At 40.9% G+C, this 22,537-nt stretch overlaps 1 protein-coding gene across 7 annotated transcripts in view; it reads left to right on the top strand.

Moving 5' to 3' along the window:
* The window catches only part of mtif2 (mitochondrial translational initiation factor 2), a 51,628-nt gene that overhangs the window by 10,368 nt on the left and 18,723 nt on the right, over positions 1–22,537 (top strand). For 6 of the 7 annotated variants that reach the window (XR_007262959.1, XR_007262958.1, XR_007262957.1 and 3 more), the window contains exons 3-7: positions 7,487–7,598; positions 9,246–9,417; positions 10,019–10,179; positions 21,227–21,403; positions 22,277–22,416. Coding sequence is in view for 2 of the 7 variants with exons in the window: in XM_020537170.2 (XP_020392759.1) it covers positions 7,487–7,598; positions 9,246–9,417; positions 10,019–10,179; positions 21,227–21,403; positions 22,277–22,416 (762 nt within the window). In the remaining 5 variants the exon portion in view is untranslated. The remainder of the gene's footprint in view (positions 1–7,486; positions 7,599–9,245; positions 9,418–10,018; positions 10,180–21,226; positions 21,404–22,276; positions 22,417–22,537) is intronic. The other variant, XM_048601466.1, reaches the window with a different exon arrangement.

Here is a 22,537-nt window from a genome sequence, read left to right as displayed (position 1 = left end):
CCCAAGAAGACTTTCCACATCAAGCAGATGTTCACCTGCACATCTGCTAATGTGGTATACAGCATCCGCTGTTCCAGTTGTAGCCTCCTTTACATCGGGGAAACCAAGCGGAGACTTGGGGACTGCTTTGCAGAGCACCTACGCTCAGTTCGCACTAAACAACTGCACCTCCCAGTCGCGAACCATTTCAGCTCCCCCTCCCATTCCTCAGACAACATGTCCATCCTGGGCCTCCTGCAGTGCCACAACGATGCTACCCGAAGGTTGCAGGAACAGCAACTTATATTCCGCTTGGGAACCCTGCAGCCCAATGGTATCAATGTGGACTTCACAAGCTTCAAAATCTCCCCTCCCCCCTACCGCATCCCAAAACCAGTCCAGCTCGTCCCCGTCTCCCTAACCTGTCCTTCCTCCCACCTATCCCCTCCTCCCACCTCAAGCCCCACCCCCATCTCCTACCTCCTAACCTCATCCCGCCCCCTTGACCTGTCCGTCCTCCCTGGACTGACCTATCTCCTCCCTACGTCCCCACCTACACTCACCTTTACTGGCTCCATCCCTGCCTCTTTGACCTGTCTGTCTCCTCTCCACCTATCTTCTCCTCTATCCATCTTCTATCCGCCTCCCCCTCTCTCCCTATTTATTTCAGAACCCTCTTCCCCTCCCCCATTTCTGAAGAAGGGTCTTGGCCCGAAACGTCAGCCTTCCTGCTCCTCTGATGCTGCTTGGCCTGCTGTGTTCATCCAGCTCTACACCTTGTTATCTCAGATTCTCCAGCATCTGCAGTTCCTGCTATCTCTAAAGCTGAATGATGTAAGGGTTGATGGATATGTACCATTTAGCACGAGAGACACTTGGTGCTTCAAGCTCTCGATTAGCTGAAGTTGTGAGGGGTGGAGACAAATTAGGTTGGTAAAGTGAGCACTTGTGAATTACTACTTTGTAGTTGATGGTTTCAACAGCTGTGAAGGTGAGGATGTATATTAGCATTCAGTGTTCTGGGACAATAGAAGAGGATAATGGATTGGATTAGGAGGTTGAAACCTCAGTTTATGGCTTTTATTGGCATGTTGATCCAGGCAGCCACTGTTTTTCAAACCATTTTTACTACAGTTGAAGATTGTGCTGGAAAGGAAATGTAATTTTAATTGTACTAATTTACTTCTGGCTTTTGGGCTTTATCCTCTGTTACCAATTTGAATATTATTCCTTTTATTAATCATTTCTTTCGTAATATTGAAAGAAATCTTGCTATCTCCAATTTGCTTCTTCACCTGCAACTTCCCTCATTCTTACTTCGAAAGTTGTTCTTCTATTTGATCTTATCATTATGTGGTCATAAATGATTTCTGGGAGTTTGGGTCTGACCTACTGTCTTCTTCTCAGTGTGCTAAATGTGGATTTACTGCATTTCAAAAGCAATTAATTGCTCCTGAAGCACCTTGGGATACCCCAAAAGATGCAAGCTCTCTCTTTCCTTTAAACAGCCTCTCGGCATCTACCCAGTCAAACCTAGTCAGAAATATACATGTTTTAATAAGATCATCAATTGTTTTTCTGCTCCTTTTTTTTAAACTTATTTTTAATAACCTGATGAAATGGGATTACATCTGAAAGATGTCACTTCTGACAATCCTTCATCCCGGGAAGGTGATGGTCTTGTGGCATTGCTGCTTGACCCAAGTAACATTCTGGGGAACTGGGTTTGAATCATGGCAGATGGTGGAATTTGAATTCAATTAAAAAAGGTCTGGAATTAAGAGTCCAATGATGACCATGAAACCATCGTAGACTGTCAGAAAAGATCGCAAATGGTTCACTAATGTCCCTTAGGGAAGGAAATCTTCCATCCTTGCCTGGTCTGGCCTGCGTCTGATTCCAGACCCCAGCGATTACTCCAGAACTACTGTGGGCAATAAATGATGACCTAGCCGGTGATCCCCACATCCCAAAAAACATTTTTTTTTAAAAAGTGATGAGTGAGACAGTTGATACATTGGCTTTAATTTTCTAAAACATTTCAAGAAGTTTTCATTTGCTTAGAAAATATTGAATATAATTCCCTCTAATCAAAAAGGGAGGGAGATAGAAAGTAAGTCATTTCAAGCCAGTTGGCCTGGCATAACGTAAGAACATAAGAACTAGGAGCAGGATTAGGCCATCTGGCCCCTCGAGCCTGCCCCGCCATTTAATAAGATCATGGCTGATCTTTTTGAGACTGAGCTCCACTTACCCGCCCGCACACCATAACCATTAATTCCTTTACTGTTCAAAAATTTATCCAGCCTCGCCTTAAACACATTCAGCGAGGTAGCTTCAACCACTTCACTGGGCAGGGAATTCCACAGATTCACAACCCTTTGGGTGAAGAAGTTCATCTTGACCTCAGTCCTACATCTGCTCCCCTTTATTTTGAGGCTATGCCCCCTAGTCCTAGTTTCACCTGCTTGTGGAAACAACCTCTCTGCCTCCACCTTATCTATTCCCTTCATAATCTTATATGTTTCTATAAGATCTCCCCTCATTCTTCTGAATTCCAATGAGTGTAATCCCAGCCTACTCGGTCTCTCCTCATAATCCAACCCTCTCAACTCTGGAATCAACCAAGTGAATCTCCTCTGCACCCCCTCCAGTGCTAGTATATCTCTTCTCAAGTAAGGAGACCAAAACTGCACACAGTACTCCAGGTGTGGCCTCACCAGGACCCTATACAGCTGCAGCATAGCCTCCCTGTTTTTAAACTCCATCCCTCTAGCAATGACAGACAAAATTCCATTTGCCTTTTTAATTACCTGCTGCACCTACAATCCTACTTTTAGCGATTCATGCACAAGGACACCCAAGTCCCTCTGCACAGCAGCATGCTGCAATTTTTTACCATTTAAAACATATCCATTTTGCTGTTATTTCTACCAAAATGGATGACCTCACACTTATCAACATTGTACTCCATCTGCCAGACGTTTGCCCACTCACTTAGACTATCTATATCCCTCTGCAGACTTTCAGTGTCTTCTGCACACTTTGCTCTACCACTCATCTTAGTGTCATCTGCAAATTTTGACACACCACACTTCGTCCCCAACTCCAAATCATCTGTGTAAATTGTAAACAATTGCAGTCCCAACACCTGAGGCACACCACTAGCCACTGACCGCCAACCAGAAAAACACCCATTTACCCCTACTTTTTGCTTTCTACTAGTCAACCAATCCTCTATCCATGCCAGTACATTACCTGTAATACCGTGCAACTTTGTCTTATGTAGCAGCCTTTGGTGTGGTACCTTGTCAAATGCCTTCTGGAAATCCAGATACACTACATCTACAGGTTCCCCATTGTCCACCACACAAGTAATGTCCTCAAAGAATTCCACCAAATTAGTTAAACATGACCTACCCTTCATGACCCCATGCTGGGTGTTCCCAATGGGACAATTTATATCCACTTGTATTGCTATTTTTTCCTTAATGATAGATTCAAGCATTTTCCCCACTACCGAAGTTAAGCTACTGGCTATAGTTACCTGCTTTTTGTCTACTTCCTTTTTTAAATAGTGGCGTCACATTGGCTGTTTTCCAATCTGCGGGAACCACCACAGAGTCCAGTGAATGTTGGTAAATAATTACTAGTGCATTTGCTAATTCCCCCATCACCTCTTTTAGTTCCCTGGGATGCATCTCATCAGGGCCAGGAGACTTGTCTACCTTTAGCCCCATTAGCTTGCCCAGCACTGCCTCCTTAGCGATAATGATAGTTTCTAGGTCCTCACCTGCTCCAACCTTCTTGCCGTCAGTTTTCGGCAGTTATTTGTGTCTTCCACTGTGGAGACCGACACAAAATAACTGTTTAATGCTCGGCAATTTCCTCATTCCCAGTTATTAAATTGGCCTTCTCATCCTCTAAAGGACTAATGTTTACTTTCGCTACTCTTTTACGATTTACATATTTATAGGAACTTTTGCTGCATGTTTTTATATTCTGAGCTAGTTTACTCTCATAATCTATCTTACTTTTCTTTATAACTTTTTTTGTGGCTTTCTGTTGGCCTTTAAAGATTTCCCAGTCTACTAGTTTCCCACTACTCTTTGCTTTTTTATGTGTTTTTTTTCAATCTGATACTTTCCTTTATCTCAGTCAGCCATGGATGTCTATCTCTTTTCCTACAGTTCTTCCTTATCACTGGAATATACTTCTGCTGAGCACTGTGAAAAATCATTTTGAAAGTCTTCCACTGTTCCTCAATTGACCCACCATAAAGTTTTTGCTGCCATTCTAGCTTAGCTAACTCCTCCCTCATCCCATCATAGTCTCCTTTGTTTAAACACAGGACATTGGTACTGGATTTAACCTTCTCACGTTCCATCTGTATTTTAAATTCAACCATACTGTGATCGCTCCTTCCGAGAGGATCCCTAACTGTGAGATCATTAATTATTCCTGTCTCATTACACAGGACTAGATCTAGGATAGCTTGCTCCCTCGTAGGTTCCATTACATATTGTTCAAGGAAATTATCGCGGATGCATTCTATGAACCCCTCCTTAAGGCTGCCATGACCGACCTGGTTTGACCAATCGATATGTAGATTAAAATCCCCCATGATAATTGCTGTACCATTTTTACATGCATTAGCCATTTCTATGTTTATTGCCTCCCCCACCACAATGTCATTATTTGGTGGCCTGTAGACCACACCTATCAGTGACTTCTTCTCCCTGCTATTCCTAATTTCCACCCAAGTGGATTCAACGTTTTGTTCAGTAGAACCTATATCATCTCTTACTACTGCCCTGATATCATCCTTAAAAATCAGAACAACACCACCTGCCTTACCTTCCTGTCTGTCCTTCTGAACAGTTTGATACCCCTGGACATTTAACTCCCAGTCATGACCATCCTGCAACCATGTGTCTGTAATGGCCACTAAATCATACCCATTTGCCATGATTTGTGCCATCAACTCATCCACCTTGTTCCGTATGCTCCAAGCATTCAGATAAAGTGCCCTTATGCCAGTTTTTGCACCTTCTTTCTGAGTCCTGTCACCTCCATTACTAACAGCTCTTGAGTTCTCCTTCCCTTTAACTTTTTTCCTAATTTTCAATGGAGTTGAAGCTTCCTCGTCACCTGCTAACCTGCTGCTTTGCCTTCCATTAATTGTTATACTCCCTGTACACTCTCACCTCCCTTCCCCCCTACGTACTAGTTTAAAGTCCTATTGACCACCCTATCTATCCTTTTCGCAAGAACACTGGACCCGGCCCTGTTCAGGTGGAGTCCATCCCAGCGATATAGATCCCTCCTGTCCCAGAACTGACGCCAGTGCCCCATGAAAAGGAAACCCTCTTTCCCACACCACTCTCTTAGCCATGTGTTTAATTCCCTGATCCTCGCCTCCCTATGCCAATTTGCACGTGGCTCGGGCAGCAATCCAGAGATTATCACCCTTGAAGACCTGTTTTTTAATTTTGTTCCTAGCTTCTCATAATCCCGAAACAGGTCTTTTTTCCTAGTCCTGCCTATGTTGTTGGTACCGACGTGGACCACAACAACTGGATCCTCTCCCTCCCTCTCTTGTATCCTCTCAAGCCGGTCAGAGATGTCTCGCACCCTGGCACCGGGCAGGCAATACACCATGTGGGACTCTCTATCCTGCTTGCAAATGATACTGTCTATCCCCCTGATGATGGAATCCCCTAGAACTACAATCTGTCCTTTAGCTCCCCCCTCCTGAACCATAGTGCCATGGTCAGCTGACCCATCCTTCCTGCAGCCCTGTTCCTCATTCACGCAGGGAGCAAGTGCCTCATACCTGTGGGACAATGTCAAGGGCTGCGGCTCCTGTGTTCCTGTCTGCAGGGTCCCTCTACCTGTCTCACTCGCAGTCACACACTGCTGTCCCTGGCCGCTGATTGAATTAACATTAGTTAATCTACTAGGTGTGACTGCCTGCTGGAACACAGCATCCAGGTATTTCTCCCCCTCCCGGATGTGCTGCAGTGTTTGGAGTTCGGATTCCAACTCATCAGTTTTGAGCCGGAGCTCCTCAAGCAGCCAACACTTGCTGCAGATGTGGTCACTGCCGTTCTCAATGGGATCAGCTAGCTCCCACATCATACAGCTACAACACAGCACCTGACCTGCCATCCCTACTTAGTTAATTATTTAAAATTAATTAGTTTTTTTTTAATTTCGCAGTGTTCTCTCTTTAAGTGTTCTCTGCACCAGTAAGTTTACTCCGTTATATACTCAAACAGACTCCGATCTTGCCTTCCGAACCGCTCCCAGAGGATTTGGCTTCTAGGTGACCTTCCCGAAAGATAACAAAGAGATGAGAAAAAAATGCAAATAGCTTACCTGCTCACCACACTTAGTCTTTATTATTAGATTAAGGAGGTGGAAGAGTGGGAGACACTACACATGTAGTGTCTCGGGTGCTAGTTACTTCCCAAGTTTATTGGGTGAAAGGTAACCGTTACCCAGCCGACCACTCGCGCCTGCTCTGGGACTCCTCCTCTGCTAAACCACTGAAGGCCGCAGTCACGCGAGGTAAAACTTTTATAACGAAAGCTTACCTTCCCGGCTGCCCTCTCGCTCTCTCCCAGACTCACACTGCTGAACCACTGAAGCATCTGTCATAATGAAGATGTTAGCTCTTATTAAAGATGTCATCTGTTATTGAAGATGATATAGCAGGGCACCTGAAGTTCAAAGTAATCAGGCAGAGTCAACATTGTTTTGTGAGGAACTAGACTTGTATCTACTGGAGTTTAGAAGGGTAGGAGGCATCTTGATTGAAACTAATAAGATCCTGACGGGTCTTGATAGTGTGCGTGTGGAAAAGGTGTGTTGTCCTGGGGAGAATACAGAGAAAGCAGGGTCATTATATAAACATAAAGGGAAGTTTCTTTTTCAGAGGGTCTCAACTCTTTGGAACTCTTTTTCAAAAGGCAGTGGAAGCAGAGTCTTTGAATATTTTTAAGGTGTATATAGATTCTTGATGAGCAGGGGGTTGAAAAATTAACAGGAATAAGCACAAATGTGGAGCAATCAGTCACAATTTTGTTGAATGACGGAATTGACTTAAGGAACTGAGTGGCCTACTTCTCCTTGTTTGTATGTATGCTTGGTATTGCACTGAAGTATTAACTAGATTGCGGCTTGATCCCAAAAATGTTATCAATGAATAGTTCCATTCTTGTTTAAAGTGGCTCATGGAGACCATAGTTTTGAACTTAAGACACAACCATCAGTGGTTATTGTATTTTGGTGGTGGCAAGTCAAGATATTCTTGATTTTTGAAATATTCTGTCCTGTTTTGAAGTTATCTCAAGCTGAGGATGTAATTCTTCATCTGTCTCCAGTGTCTTGAGGACATAATCTAGGCTGACCATCCAGTGCATTATTGAAATCCTCTGGCTTACTGTGTGTACGTACTTTTACAAATTTATTCTTTTGTAAATTCCTGTTTCTCTCATTCAAGCAAGATAAGTGTAAGATTTCTCCAGTGAAACAAAAGCAAGTGAAAAAAGAAGTGGAGATAAAGCAAAAGATGACTGTCACTGAACTTGCAGAAGCAATGGACAAAGATATAGGTAAGTATATAGTTAATGTAATTAAACCTGCCAAAGCACAAAATATAAGAAGATTATGGAACATATTGGAAGAAAGCCAGTTGCTCTGTGTCCTGTGGAACCATTGAGCCGTTTCTACCATCTCAAACACCTTACAAATCTCTGGTCTGTTGGGATTGCTGAATAACTGTGTTAGCTCAGTCTTGTGATGTTGCTGACAGGTCTTCAGATTTCAGTTACTTTCTTTGAAGCAGTACTTGCAGTTGTTTATATTCAGCTCTGAAGTATTATACTGTTGTTGTCAGCCCAGGAGAACTGAAGTTGAGGTTTTAAATTTCTACATGTCAGCCCATTTACTTTAGTGAGCAGAAAGCACAGAATGGAAACAGTATTTGCTAGTTGTAACCTTGATAAACTTCAAACAAATGTCGAACAGGTAAGACAAGCGTGTCATAGATGATAGATTTTTGCAGCTCCTAGAAGTCTGTTTTAGAGCATCATGGATTTAATTATTCTTGGACAGGATGATGCATGAGTGACAAAATGCTGTAGTTTACCCTGATTTTAATATGTTTGTTGTTTCATTACAATGCTTTCAGGGTTAAAGTCAGATTCATAAAAACAAATTACCCAGTCTGAATGATGAAAATGGAACACTGGTGTATAGGTCAGGAAGGTGTTCAGCTGCTATTAACTTGTGTGTAACTTTGTTTACCTGCTGGCTTTATTTCGAAAGGAGCCTTATAATGTTCTGTAAGGGCACATTTCTTACTAATATTACTCTAGGTAGGAAGTAATAAGATATGAATATTTTGATGTACTTTGTTCCTGGTCAAATGTTAACAGGTACCACAGGTATGCTTTAGACACCTTCTATAATAATCAGTGAAGCAGAAGGCACCATAAATAACAGCAAACAACTCTATCTCGAATGCAGTTTTATTTTCTCTTGCCGTCATTTCTTACTTTTGGGGAAGAATGATATTCTGCTGCATTTGCTGTAAAGTATTTGTATTGTTTCTATTGCTACATGTCTATTTATTATTGATAAAATGGATATTCAACTTGAGAGTTTCCCAAGGATTCCTCTCCCCTCCTCTCCAACCCCTCCACTGTTCTTTGTGCTGTCAGACTTCTTGGCCACTAACTAGTCTTGTACGAGCTATCAGCTGCTTCTTTTAATCTGGGAAGCTACTTAGCTAAGGTCCTAGAAGTTCTAACATTCAGCCCTGTTTGAAATTTTGCTGTGCTGATGCATGCGGTAACATGTGCAACTCCATGCCCCTGCTTTAGACTTTAGGTAACATTTCCTGGCAATTTAGTAAAGGCAGGTTTTGACGTGACAACAATGGTTGGTGAAGAGTCTGGGGGTGAGGGCCCACAGGAACACTCCTTCTCCTGGATGAAAGGAAGCCATTTAAAAAGAATTAAATAACTTACATGGATCTCCTCTGACCCTTGATCATATCTGCTGCCACCTTTCCACAATGGATTGGGCAATGCAGCTGTCACCCCATATTAAAATCAAATTATAAAAACAAATTATTGCCACTGGACCCTGAATTTCCACATCAACGCCTGTGGTAAGTGGCCTTAATTCTTCTAAAAGCCATAGTCTTTCTACATATAGTAGTTCTTGTTCACATTATAATTTCTTTGTGACTATAGATCATGTATATGAAGCTCTGCTCCACACAAATATTGACATAGACTCCATAGAAGAGGACTTTGTCTTAGATGAAAAATGGATAAAAGAGGTCATAAAGAAATCTGGAATGAAATTTAAATGGGCAAAACTTGCAGAAGAAAAAGTAAAGGAAAATAAAGATGCTGTGAGGAGGTAGGTTATGTGTTTAATTCACATATAATCATGCCAGAATGGTTATGCTTAATGTCTTGGTAAAATATCAATGTATTTACGTATAAAAAAAATCATGCTGTATTGAAACATTTCATCTATCTATTCTGTGCAAATGAAATCTAACCACTATAGAAAAGTTGAATACAAATAAGGCTGGATGGACCACGAGGCATCAAGCTAAACCCCAGAAACAGCGAATGTACAGCCTGCCCAGTTGATCCTGCAAAGTCCTCCTCAGTAATGTCTGGATTCTTGGGCAAGTAATGGGAGACTGTCCCACAAACTTGTTAAGCAACAATCTGACATATTCATATTAACCAAGTCATACGTTGCTGCCAATAGTGTCCAAGGGTGTGTAGGTTAGATGGATTAGCCATGGGAAATGCAGGATAGGATAGGGGGGTGAGTGCAGGAGGAATGTTCTTCGGAGAGTTGGTGTGGACTTGTTGGGCTGAATGGCCTGTTTCCACACTGTAGAGATTCTATGATTCTATTATTGAAAACTGTTGAGAAATTGGTTAACTAAGGATGAGATTTCACTTTCTTCTAAGGGAAAATCATTACATACTTTATGTTTTAGGCCACCTCCAGATCCAGCTATGTTAGTTCCCAGATCACCTGTGGTTACTATAATGGGTCATGTTGATCATGGAAAAACAACATTACTTGACAGTTTGAGGAAAACCCAGGTTGCAGCAATGGAAGCAGGAGGTATCACTCAACATATTGGAGCATTCCTTGGTATGTCTTGCATTCCTCTGTATGCTTGTCAGTATTGTACCCAATTAGTAATATTTGAATTAATTGCAGGTTTTAGAATGTATACTGAATAGATTTTCGGGAAAGTTTTATTTTGTTGAAGGTGTGCTTCTCTCTTTGTATTGCTTCTTTTAACATTCACTGAAATGTGCATTATGTGTCAGCTTTTTAATTATAGTTGTATTTCCTAAAGTACCATCCAGTAAATTTTCCTTTTCTGTTATTATCTGTCTGTTATTGTGAGGATTGAAGTCAGCCCCTAATCTACTGGATTGGATAAACTGCTTGTTATCCATCATTTTCATTCAGATGGGAATTTCCTCAGTTCCTTGAGATGGATATGAAGATGAGGAACAGGGAAATTTAAGGAAGTAAGCATTTGGTCAGTGTACTACTGAGTTCCCACCTCTAACAGCTAGTGTTAGATCCACTGATAACAACCCATGTGTCTGTGGTAGTTAAGTCATTTAAGATAGTTAAAGGATTTTTTAATCATTTTGTTTCCACAACAAAGCAATTTTGCCAATATAGTCCCCTGCCAATCCTAGCTCCATATCAGCACCTCAAGAGAAAGTACTACACAGTGGGAGTTCAGAGATGGATGAGGTCTCAAGACTTTTTGATGTTTATCGTCCAGAAATGGGAAAGTCAATCTATTTCCATGTTGGAAGCTTGCCACAGTGTGACGATCTCCTGAGGGACTAATTTCTCTTTTAATAGTAAGACTGATGCTGTGCCAGATACTCTCCTGATAGTGTTGATATCCCCATTACTCCTTTGCTGGTTGGTTCTCACTAGCAATCTCTCGTGTGACATTGTGATGGCTGATGACTGTCTCATTGATATTATATTCATCTTTTGTCTCCAGACTTTGTCCCATACACCTTTGTCCAATGTTCTTAGAGGTGGGCCAGCTTACATAAGGTTGTGCCTGAAATTCTGCTGCGCCTGTTCATTGTGTCAAGACCTCAAAATTGCCCAAAGCCCGAATCCCCAAAATCATTCAAAGTCCAAAAGGTTTAGCCAAGTGCCATTCAAGAGATTCATGAAATGTATTTGTTCCCATTCTAATGCTTTAGCTAAAAAGATTGAAATTATATCTAAATTTTCCAGAACACCTCTCCTCCTTCAATTATGTAAAGCTTTATCACAAAATCTTAATGTAACTTAAGGGCCAGCTTTACTATAATAGTTTAACCACATTCAATGTTCAAATCAATGTCTGCTTTGCTGAAATGCCATGGTCTGAGTTGTCTTTTACTACTTGAAGACATTACCCTGTTATTAATGCAAAAAGGTCTTAATTTTACACCAACTTATTAGTTTCTTACGTAGTTTATCTACTGATTCGCATACAGTGAGTTATTTTGAAATGTTGTGATAGTTTGTAAAATGAAGTTAGATGCATGTGTGTTTTGGTGCCAATAAATGTTAAGTGATCCCAATAATCCTTATACTTAATATGAATGCAAACAATAGTCACAAAGTCAGGCATCTTGCCATCTTCAACAAACAATGTACATTTTCCCATAAAGTAGTTTCTCCTGAATTATGTAATCTCTAATTGAAACTGATTATTGTAATGTTACTAGATGTAAAACGTACAGAAATAAGCTCTGGAATGTGTTGATATTGCTCATAAAAATGATCAAGAGGAACCTGAAGGATTTTGATCTAAAATTAAATATGCACATTCAGACCTGTTGAGTTGCACCTGAGTCCACCAGTTCTTTTTGCACTTTTCTTCCTTCCTGTTATTTTTCCCTCCCCACTGCATCAAAATGGGGTTTCACAAGGGTCAGTACTAAGTCTCGTGCTACTTAAGGTGTAAAATTCAGAACTTAAGCTGTGTGATTGATAAGGAAGGTTGTTTTAGATATGGAAAGATATCAGTGGGTTGGTAGTTATGGGTAGAGAAACAACAAATGGAATTCAAATATGTATATGAGTGAGGTTATACACATTGAGAAGCAAAGTAATACACAGTATTTGGTTGGATTCTGAGGAGTGTAGAGGAATAAAAGGAACTTAGATGAGACCTCAGTTCATGTCCACAGGTATTGAAGATGGCAGGATAGGTAAATAAGGTGGTTAAGAATTTGCTAAAGCGTAGATACAAGAGCAGGCAAATCATGATGAAACTGTGAAAGAAAAGAGCACTGTTCTGGTTACTGGATTACAGGATGAATGTTCACACCAAAGAGATACAGAGGAGATTGTCAAGAATGGAGAATTTCAGCTATGAGAAGAGATTGAATAGATTTCTCCTTGGAACAGAGGAAGGATCATTTTAATTGAGGTGAATAAAACTGAAAGGCCTGGATAGATTGGATATGAAGAAGCCTTTTCCCTTTGCAGGCATAGATTTAAAATAATTGGCAAAGGATTAAAGGAGAATTGAGAGTTTTTTGGCAAAGAGGATTTTGGGATTTGGCACTCACTATCTGAAAGCTTGGTGGAGGCAGAAACTCTCAACACATTTCAAAAATACTTGGGTTTGCATTGATCAACTTTAACATATAGGGATATGAATCAGGAGCTGGAGAATGGAATTATGCTGGATAGCTCTTTTTTTGACAAAGACGTGAAAGCCTTAATTATCTCTTGTTCCATTCATTTTCATTTCTATCTCTCCTATTATGCCACCTTTATTTTTTTCATTTGAGTGCTCTATCTTCTCACGTCCCTCCTAAAATTACAGCTCTTCTCAAGCTTCCTACTCTTCTGCTGCTGTCCCAGGTTTGAGTGTTCCCTTGATAAGCCCACAACTTTCCACAGTGCATTTGCTGGCACCCTCTAAAGGCCTCATTGAGGCATATTGTTACATAATACTCTGTCAACCATCGTCCTGCACTGTTTACCCACTAGTTGCTCTTTAGCCAAACTTTTCTCTGTCCAACTCATTCCTTCCGTTGCTGACCTTGTGAATCCTGTCAATGGGTCAACTCTCACCATCAATCTCTACCATTTTCCTTAAGGGTGTCTGTTCACATATGAACAAGGCTCTTGCCATCAGTGATTTGATTTTGATTTGATTTATTATTATCACATGTACTGAGATAACAATGCAAAATATTGTAATGTATGCTAACCAGACAAATTATACCTTATTTAAGTACATCAGGGTCATAGAACAGAATGCAGAATATCGTGTTATAGCTACAGAGAGGGTGCAGAGAAAGATCAACTCTAGTAAATGAGAGGTTAGTTCAAAAGTCTGATTAAAGCGGCGAAGAAGCTGTTCTTAAATCTGTTGGTACGTGTTTTCAAACTCTTGTATTTGTCCTGTGGAAGAGAGTATAACTAAGGTGGGAGGGGTCTTTGATTATGTTGGCTGCTTTCCTGAGATAGCGGGAAGGGTAGACGGAGTCAGTGGAAGGAAGGCTGGTTTTTGTGATGGACTGAGCTACATTCACAATTCTCTGTAATTCCTTACGATCTTGGGCAGAGCAGTTGCCATACCAAGCTGTGATACATCCAGATAGAATGCTTTCTATGGTGCATCTATAAAAATTGATAAAAGTCATTGTGGACATTTCAAATTTCCTTAGCCTCCTGAGGAAGTAGAGGCATTGGTGTGCTTTCTTGACTGTAGCATTGATATGGATAGACTAGGATAGATCATTGGTGATATTTACTCCGAGGAACTTGAAGTTCCTGACCACCTTCACCTCGGCACCATTGATACAGACAGGATTGTATCCTCCTGTCTGCTTCTTGAAGTTGTTGACCAACTCCTTTGTTTTGCTGACATTGAGGAAGAGATTGTTGTCTTTATACCATGCTACTAAGCTGTCTATATCCTTCCTGAAAACAATCTTGTCATTGTTTGAGATCTGACCCACTATGGTTGTGTCATCAGCAAATTTGTAAATGGAGTTAGGGCTGAATTTAGCCACACAGTCATGAGTACATAAGGAATATAGTAAGGGGCTGAGTACTCAGCCTTGTGGGGCACTAGTATTGAGGATTCTTGTGGAGGAGTTGTTGTCACCTATCCTTACCAATTGCGGTCTGCAGGTCAGGAAGTCAAGGATCCAGTTGCAGAAGGGGGAGCAGAGTCCTAGGTCCCAGAGTTTGGAGATGGGTTTTTTTGGAATTATGGTGTTGAAGGCAGAGCTAAAGCAAATAAGTAGGAGTCTGATGTAGGTGTCCTTGTTATCCCCAGATGTTCCAAGGACAAGTGTAGGGCCAGGGAGTTGGCGTCTGCCGAGGACCTATTGTGATGGTAGGCAAATTGTAGTGGATCAAGCCAGTCTGGGCGGCTGGAGTTGATGTGTGCCATCACTAATCTCTTGAAGCACTTCATAATGATGGATGTCAGAGCCACTGGGTGGTAGTCATTAAGGCATTAAGGACCATATGGAGACTCGACATGAAGGTCTGACCAGTCTAAGAACAAGAACCCCAGATTGCCCGAGGCCATAACCAGTGCCATCGGATGCACCCACTTAACTTCTGGAATGGCAGACCAGCCATTCTTTACCTTAATAAAAACGTTTCGGGTCTAGTGACCCTTCATCAGAACGTTACTCACCGTTCTGAGGAAGGGTCACCAGACCTGAAATGTTAACTCTGATTTCTCTTCACAGATGCTGCTAGACCTGCTGAGCTTTTCCAGCAACTACTGTTTTTGTTCCGTTCTTTATTTTAACTCTCTCAAAGAGGTGGTGACAAATTAGAAGAGTGTTTTGTAGTCATATGTTTGAAAACTAATGCTCTGCTTTCTGCTGATGTCGCATAGAGACAGGAGGTAGTTGAGAAATAGGAGATCAAGGATGGATCCTTGTAATTCATCAAAGGTATCAACTTGGGAGGAAATTGAAGCCATTACGAGTGATGCTGCAGAAGTGATTAGAATGGAAATAGGCAAGACCAGTCCCTCCAGCTGAATAAAAGTAGAGAGATGTTAGAAGAGAACGATGTGAATGATTGTGTGAAAGGTTGCAGATAAGAAGGAATAGTTTACCTTTCTCGTAGTTATATAGTGTGTTCTCTGTGGCTTTGAGAAGTGCTTACTTGGCTGTGACAGGTATGAGACCTGATTTGATGGAGTCACCTATGAAGTTTCAGGAAATATGGACAGATTCAGCCGGTGGCAACACGTCCTTGGACTTCAGAGAAAAGAAAGTGAGTTTGGAGAATGAGGTAGAAGTTTACAAGGATGGTGGGATCAGGAGTTGGTTTCTTGAGGAGAAAGATATTAATGGCACATTTAAAGGATAGAGGAAAAGAACCGAGACACAGGAAACTTTTCACAATATCAGCTAATGTTGGGACCAAATTGAGTTCTGAGATGGGCACGAGGGAAGATAAGAGAGGAACTAGAGAAAGATGTAAACTCAGGGCTAATTCTAAGGGGTGAGCAATTGAGAAAATTTCATCCAATGTGCTGCTAGAAGGGAGGGAATTGGCAGAAGCTAATTATCAAGTAGACTTAGTTTTAGCAATAAAGAAGTCCATGAGGTGCTCACAGTTGGGGGGGGGGGTGGCAGGTGGAGATAGGAATGGTGTTTTAGGATAGAAAAAAGCAAGAAATTACCATTATGTTCCAGAATGATTCTGGAAAAGAGACGAGACCTTGACGGATGGTGATTAGATTTCTGTGACATATCACATCATGGTGCCAGCATCACCTATTGCTGCATTCTTCTTTCACATTTGCAACTTGTGAGATAGTCATCTTTCAGTTGTTCTGTCCTTGAGAACTTTTTTGGACTGCTCTTTGTCCATTTTTCCTGATTTTGTTTCCGTACATGCCCCCACCAGGAGCAGTGACCTCCTGATGGCATCATTCCAGGGATCATTGGAATGCACAAGCCTCTCACCACATCAAAGTAGCGATCCAAGGAGAGATTTCCCTTACCAAAATTCCTTCAATGGCAGACTGGCTTTGCAGAAGTGGAAGGAATTTTACCTAAATTCTTGTGGAACTAATTTCAAGGACACTAGAATTTGTTTAACTTTCTTCCCATTGAAGTAAGAAGTCCAGTAAGTTGTATCATGCTTCAAGTTCCAATGCCATAACAGAGCCACAGCAGAGAGGGAAAGAAAAGAAAATAAATCCTGCACTCTGGAATCCATTATCCATATGCCCAAATATCTGCAGGTCAAAATTTGCGTAGTTCCATCACATGCGACCCTAAATCCAGGTGTTGTTGACAATAATGGATGAGATGGTTTTGGCAGACGCAAACAGGACCCAACAGTGCTTTTCATGGGCCTAGCTTGGCATTGAATGGATAAGTCGGGTGTCTGCCAGACCCTTTCAAGTCTGATCTTTCAGACTTAAGGAAATGCGAGATGAGGCAAGCGTGAGAGAAAATGCTGATTTTTACTAGGAACTAGGACAACCAATGTGGACGTGATGTTGAATAAATCATGAGCTACATAAATGTTGAGCTGAACAGAGGGCCGAAGGCTGGATGATTGCGATTTTGAAAGTGCCATTGTAATTGAGTTGGGAGCTTTCCTTTCTTCATAGACACGTACAGTACAGAAGGAGGTATTGTCAAGGTGTGGCAGGAGAGTGATGCAAGAAAGTGATCAGAGATGTCCTCTTCTGTGTTTGATAAAATCAGCATAGTGCAATTGCAGGATCAAAGGGGTGACCATAAGTTTAGTTAAGGTATGCAAGGAGAGATTACAGGAGGATAAGAGAACATAGACTCAGGAAACAGATCTTATCTGAGAGGGAGTGAAGCCTGGCTTGCAGCAAGAGAGCTGGAATGTTGAGCAGTACCAAAGAACTGGATAGGGAATTGGAAGAGCAGAGCATCTGACAGGAGAGAATTTAAATGGAGGAATGTTGATAGAAGAGAGTGTGTAGGAGGGGTAAAGAGAAACGTAATAATCCAAAAGAAAAAGTGTGGAAAGACAGTAACGGACTCAGGTCTGGTGAGCAGTCAAAATGTATATGCAAAAGGACTCTGGAAATGTTGAGCTGAGTTGGAGCAAAATTAGGGTATTTAAAAATTTGAAAGTTAAGAGGAAATAGGTAGGAGATAATCGGAAGGAGTACAGCATACAGAGCTAAAGTCAGAAATCTAATAGAGAGAGAATGATAACATTGGTGAGATGGATTCAGTCACACCTTTCAAGACAGATCAAAATTCCAGATTCAATTTGAATTGCAAATATAAGCCCCAAATCCTTTCTCAACTACAAAACACATTCCAAAGGCCCAGTCTCCTCCACCTGTGCCTCCAATAGCAAGTGTGGGCAGCTCATGAGCATTTTTGTTATGAAGTTGAGATGATCTGTTCTTCTGCCTCTGTAGCTTTCCCTTGTTCCATGAAAACACCAGGCCAAACTTATTCTCAAGTTTCCTCTGCCCTTGCCCTGAACATGCATCTTTCTCTAGTTTCTCAATAGGCCACAATACTGAAATGGCCCAATTAACGTTACAAGTGACATCCTTTGTAACTGTGGTAAATTATTTCCCATCCTCCTCAACCTGTCATCAACCTTGCACACAATTGACCATAACACCTTCTCCTTTGACATCCAGATAAGTGAACTTGTGCTTGCCTGGTTCCAATTTTATCTATTTGGTTGCAGCGAGAAAATTGCTCACAGCACTTTTCTTTCTGTTCCCATACAGTTACCTCTGGCTTCCCCATAGACCTATCCTTGGCTCCCTACTATTTTACATTTACATGCTGTCCCGCAGTAAGATGGGTCAAAGGGCCTCAATTCATTCTTTAATTTTAACATCATCTGAAAACATGTCCAGTTCCACAAGTATGTTGACAACATCCAACTCTATTGGATCACCATGTTTCTTGACCCCCGTGTTGTTTCTAAGTTGTAAAAATTGTTTGTCCATCATCTGTCACTGGATGAACAGGTATTTCCTCCCAGCCATTCTACCCCCAGGTACTCTGTTCCCTAGCTGTTAACTCCACTTTCTTCCTGGCAACTCGATACTTTTTATTTGCAATCCATGTTTGTTGTATTTAACTCAATAATGAGCTTCGAACCATAAATCTGTGCCTTCACGAAGGCCATCTATTTCCTTCTCTGTAACATTGCCCATTTCCATCCTTGCCTCAGCTTATCTGTTGCTAAAATTCACGTTCATGCCTTGTTGCCTCTGGACTATTCCAATGCAGTCCTGGCTGAGTTCCCATTTCCATTAACTTAAGCTCATCCAAAATTCTGCCCATATTCCTGATTTACACAAAAGGCCTTTCACCCATTACTCCTGCACCTGTTTATCTAATTGGCTTCAGGTTAAACAATGCCCCAATGTTAAAATTGTCAACGATGTTTGTGAATCCTTCCATCTTGCTACCTCCTATCTCTTAAACCCCCTCCAAGATATCTATTCCCTTCCAATTTTGGCTTGAGCATCGCTGATTTTAACATTTCCACCATTTGTGGCCATCCTTCCAGCTGTCAAGCCCCTAACAATGGAATTCCTTCAACTTAAGTCTCTGTCCCTCTCTTTATCCTAGTGTTTTCTTAAAACCAATTTATCTGCCTTAATATGCCTTTAGTGATTTGGTGTCTGTTTTAGTTTTTTAACACCACTGTGAAACCCCTAAAAACATTCCACTGTATCAAAGGTATTGATAAAAGTAAGTTGTTGTTACATTACAAATGGTCCCAGTGAGATTCCATAATGAAGAATGAAATTCTGTTTAACAGAAGAAAGGCAGTTTTTCTTGTTTGTGTAGTTTGAGCAACGAGCTAAATTACATTCTCACAAATCAAACTCCAGGCCATAATTTTGTAAGCAAGTAATTACTTACGGACATGCACCCTTCTATTTAGAAAGAACTATCAGTCCGTGGTTTCTATAGAATGATTTTATTTCTTCTTTCCTGACATAAAAGTGTCACCGGATAGGCCAGCATATATTGCCCATCTCTAATTGGAAGGCCACCTGCTTGAACTGCTGCATTTGATGTGGTGTAGGTACACTACAGTGCTGTTAGGAAGGGAATTCCAGGATGTCAATCCAGTGAATGGATATAGTTCCAAATCACAATGGTGTGTGGCAAGGAGAGGTACTTGCAAGAGCTTGTATTCTCTCACAACTGATGCTCTTGTTCTTCTAAGTAGTGGTAGAGCTCAAAAGTTTGGAAGGTGCTGTTAAAGAAGCATTGCATTGCATCTTGTAGGTGGTGCACACTGCTATTACTATGCAACAGTGCTAGAATGTGAGAGTGTTTCAGTTCGTGGATGGGGTCAAAATCAAGCAAGGTGGTGAGCTATCTTCTTGAACACCGGCAGCCTATTGTATATAGGCATACCCACAATGCTATTAGGAAGATAGTTCCAGGATATTGACCTGGTGACATTGAAAGGGCAGATATATTTCCAAGTCTGGATAGTGAGTAGTTTGGAGGGGAACTTGCAGATAGTGTTCCCATGTATCAGCTGCCCTTTTCATTCTAGATGGTAGTGGTTCTGGGTTTTGAAGGTGCTGTTAAGGGAGCCTTAGTGAATTTCTGCAGTACATGCTATAGCTACTGGGTGTCATTGGTGAAGAGACAAAATATTTGTAGACTGGGGGCAATTAGCAGGTGGCTTTGTCCTGGATAGTGTCAAGCTTCTTGAGTGTTGATTGGAGTTATACTCATCCAGTCAATAGGGAGCATTTCATCACTCCTGATTTGTGCCTTGTAGATGGTGGAAAGAATTTGGAAACCGAAAGAACTGTGAATGCTGTGAATCAGGAACAAAATCAGAAGTTGCTGGAAAAGCTCAGCAGATCTGGCAGCATCTGTGAAGAAAAAATCAGAGTTAACGTTTCAGGTCCGGTGACCCTTCCTCAGAACAACTCTGATTTTTCTTCACAGATGCTGCCAGACCTGCTGAGCTTTTCCAGCAACTTCTGTTTCTGTTGTGAAAGACTTTGGAGTTGGGAGGTGAGTTATTCACTACAAGGCTCCTAGCTTCTGACCTGCTCTTGCAGCCACAGTATTTGTATAACTAGCCCAATTCAGTTTCTGCTCATTGGTAACCCACAGGACGTTGATAGTGGGGGATTCAGTGATAGTAATGTCGTTGAATGTCAAGGGGTGATCGTTAGATTCTCTTTTGTTGTAAATAGTCATTGCCTTGCATGCACTTGTCATTCCCAAGCCTGGATATTGTACAGGTCTTGCTGTATTTGAGCATGGACTACTACATCTGAGGAGTCGTGAATGGTGCTGAATATTGTGCATCCATATGACCTTGACGACAAGGACAGTGGCTGTCACCTCACCTCATGAATTCAACTCCTTTGTCCAAGTTTGGACCATAGCTGTAAGGAGTTCAGGAGCTTAGTATCCTGGTCAAACCCAAACTGAGCTTTGATGAGCAATTTATTGTTAAGTGAGTGGTGCTTGATAGCACTGTTGATGATCCTGAGCATTATTTTACTGATGATTGACACTAGACTGATGGAGAGGTAATCACTCAGGTTGGAATTGTCATGTTTTTGTGTACAGAATATACTTGATTATTGACAGAATAGTTAAAGGTTTGGGATGATTCACATTTAACAACCACAAATGTCTTCCTATGAGCTAAATATGATTCCAGCCAGTGAAGATTTGTCATCTGATTTGGCTGTAATGGGGTCAGGAGCTGAGTGGCACTGACGGAACCCAAAATGATTATCAGTGAGTAGATTATTGCTAACTAAGCGCAGATTGATATCACTGTCAATGACCCCTTTCAGCACTTTGCTGATAATCAAGAGTAGACTGATGAGGCAGTAATTGGATGGATTTGTCCAGCTTTTTTTGCGTCTGTACGTCAGTAAATTTTAACCAACATTTCTTAAGGGATTGTGCACTAAAAGAATATGAAGCATACCAAAAATATTTAGCCTCTTTGTACAAATAAAACTCTCTGAAAGGTGGCAGACTTATTCTGCAATTTAACTAAAGCATGAATGTTCGATCTTCTAATTTCTATAGTATCCACTTCCTTACTACAGTAGTGTCAGTCCCTTTCTGATAACAAACCATTTTTTCGATTTTGCTGTTGTTTGCATTTCCCAACTGAAATGTTTTACTTGATTACGCAGTGCACTTGCCATCTGGTGAAAAGATAACCTTTCTAGATACCCCAGGCCATGCTGCCTTTTCAGCGATGAGAGCCCGTGGTGCTAATGTGACTGACATTGTGATATTAGTGGTTGCTGCAGATGATGGAGTAATGAAGCAAACCATAGAATCAATTCAACATGCTAAAAATGCTAATGGTAAGTTTAAATCTAGAGTTATGTAGATGCCAGAAACTAGTTGTATATAATTCATTTTTCAGTGGATGCTTCATGTTTCTTTTCATTCAGTCTCAGGAAGTGGTTAATAGCCATTGTTTATTATTGTCTTGAAGGTAGCGTGGCTACTTTTAGAGATTTTTGTGTAATTAAGAACCTTGCTTGACATATCAAAGGGTATTAACAATCAACATGTTGTCTAGAACTGGAATCAAATGCCAGCACAGATAGGCACAGCAGGTTTCCTTCCCTGAGACACATTAATGTTTTTCTTCCCGATTACATTTAAGGTAATTGTTTTCTGATATCAGCCTACGAATTTTCACCAAAATATTGCTTTCACTTTCACAGTTTATCATGATGGTATTTTAACTCAAAACTTCTAGGTTGCTGATACTGCAAACATTACATTATTATGCATCAGAAGTATTGGAGAAGGGTAGCATTTGGCAGCTTATTCACTCTTTTGAAAATCACAAAATCTACAAATAACTTTTAACAAATGAATTAAAATCTCCACTTCCTCTCTTGAAACCTCGTAAAGATCAGTTGGTTCTTTTGTATAATATTGCATGCCATCTGCTTCGGATCTAGTATATCCTTTATTTTTGTTCAGCACCAGTTTGAAGTGTAACTTTGAAGTTTTGATCACTTGCTTCCTAATCTAACGACAATTCTATTGCAGTTAGCCAAACTCAGCTTTAAAAAGCTTAATTCTTTTCATGAATGTAAGTAAGTAAAGAGCTATGGAAATTGATTATCAAAAATAGCTGATAAAGAAAATGTTTTCAAATATCTTTTGAATATTGTACCATGTTATTTATTTCCATCTAATTTTAACTGTTCTCATTGCAGTTCCAATAATTCTGGCAGTAAATAAGTGTGACAAACCAGAGTCAAATCATGAAAAAGTAAAGAAGGAATTGTTGGCTTATGATGTGATTTGTGAAGAATATGGTGGTGATGTTCAGTCCATAAATATATCAGCCCTTAAGGTAATTGATTTTAATAGTATGCTTCATTCACTGCTCTCTGAATGTTGTAATTTTATCACATCTACCAGACTTGGAGTCATGGAGTCATAGAGCTATACAGCACAGAAAACAGGCCCTTCAG

The sequence above is a fragment of the Rhincodon typus genome, chromosome 9 (assembly GCF_021869965.1).
Source record: "Rhincodon typus isolate 14 chromosome 9, sRhiTyp1.1, whole genome shotgun sequence".
Lineage (NCBI taxonomy): Eukaryota > Metazoa > Chordata > Chondrichthyes > Orectolobiformes > Rhincodontidae > Rhincodon > Rhincodon typus.
The sequence above is the reverse complement of the archived record's forward strand: the minus strand, read 5'-3'. Positions and strand labels throughout refer to the sequence as shown.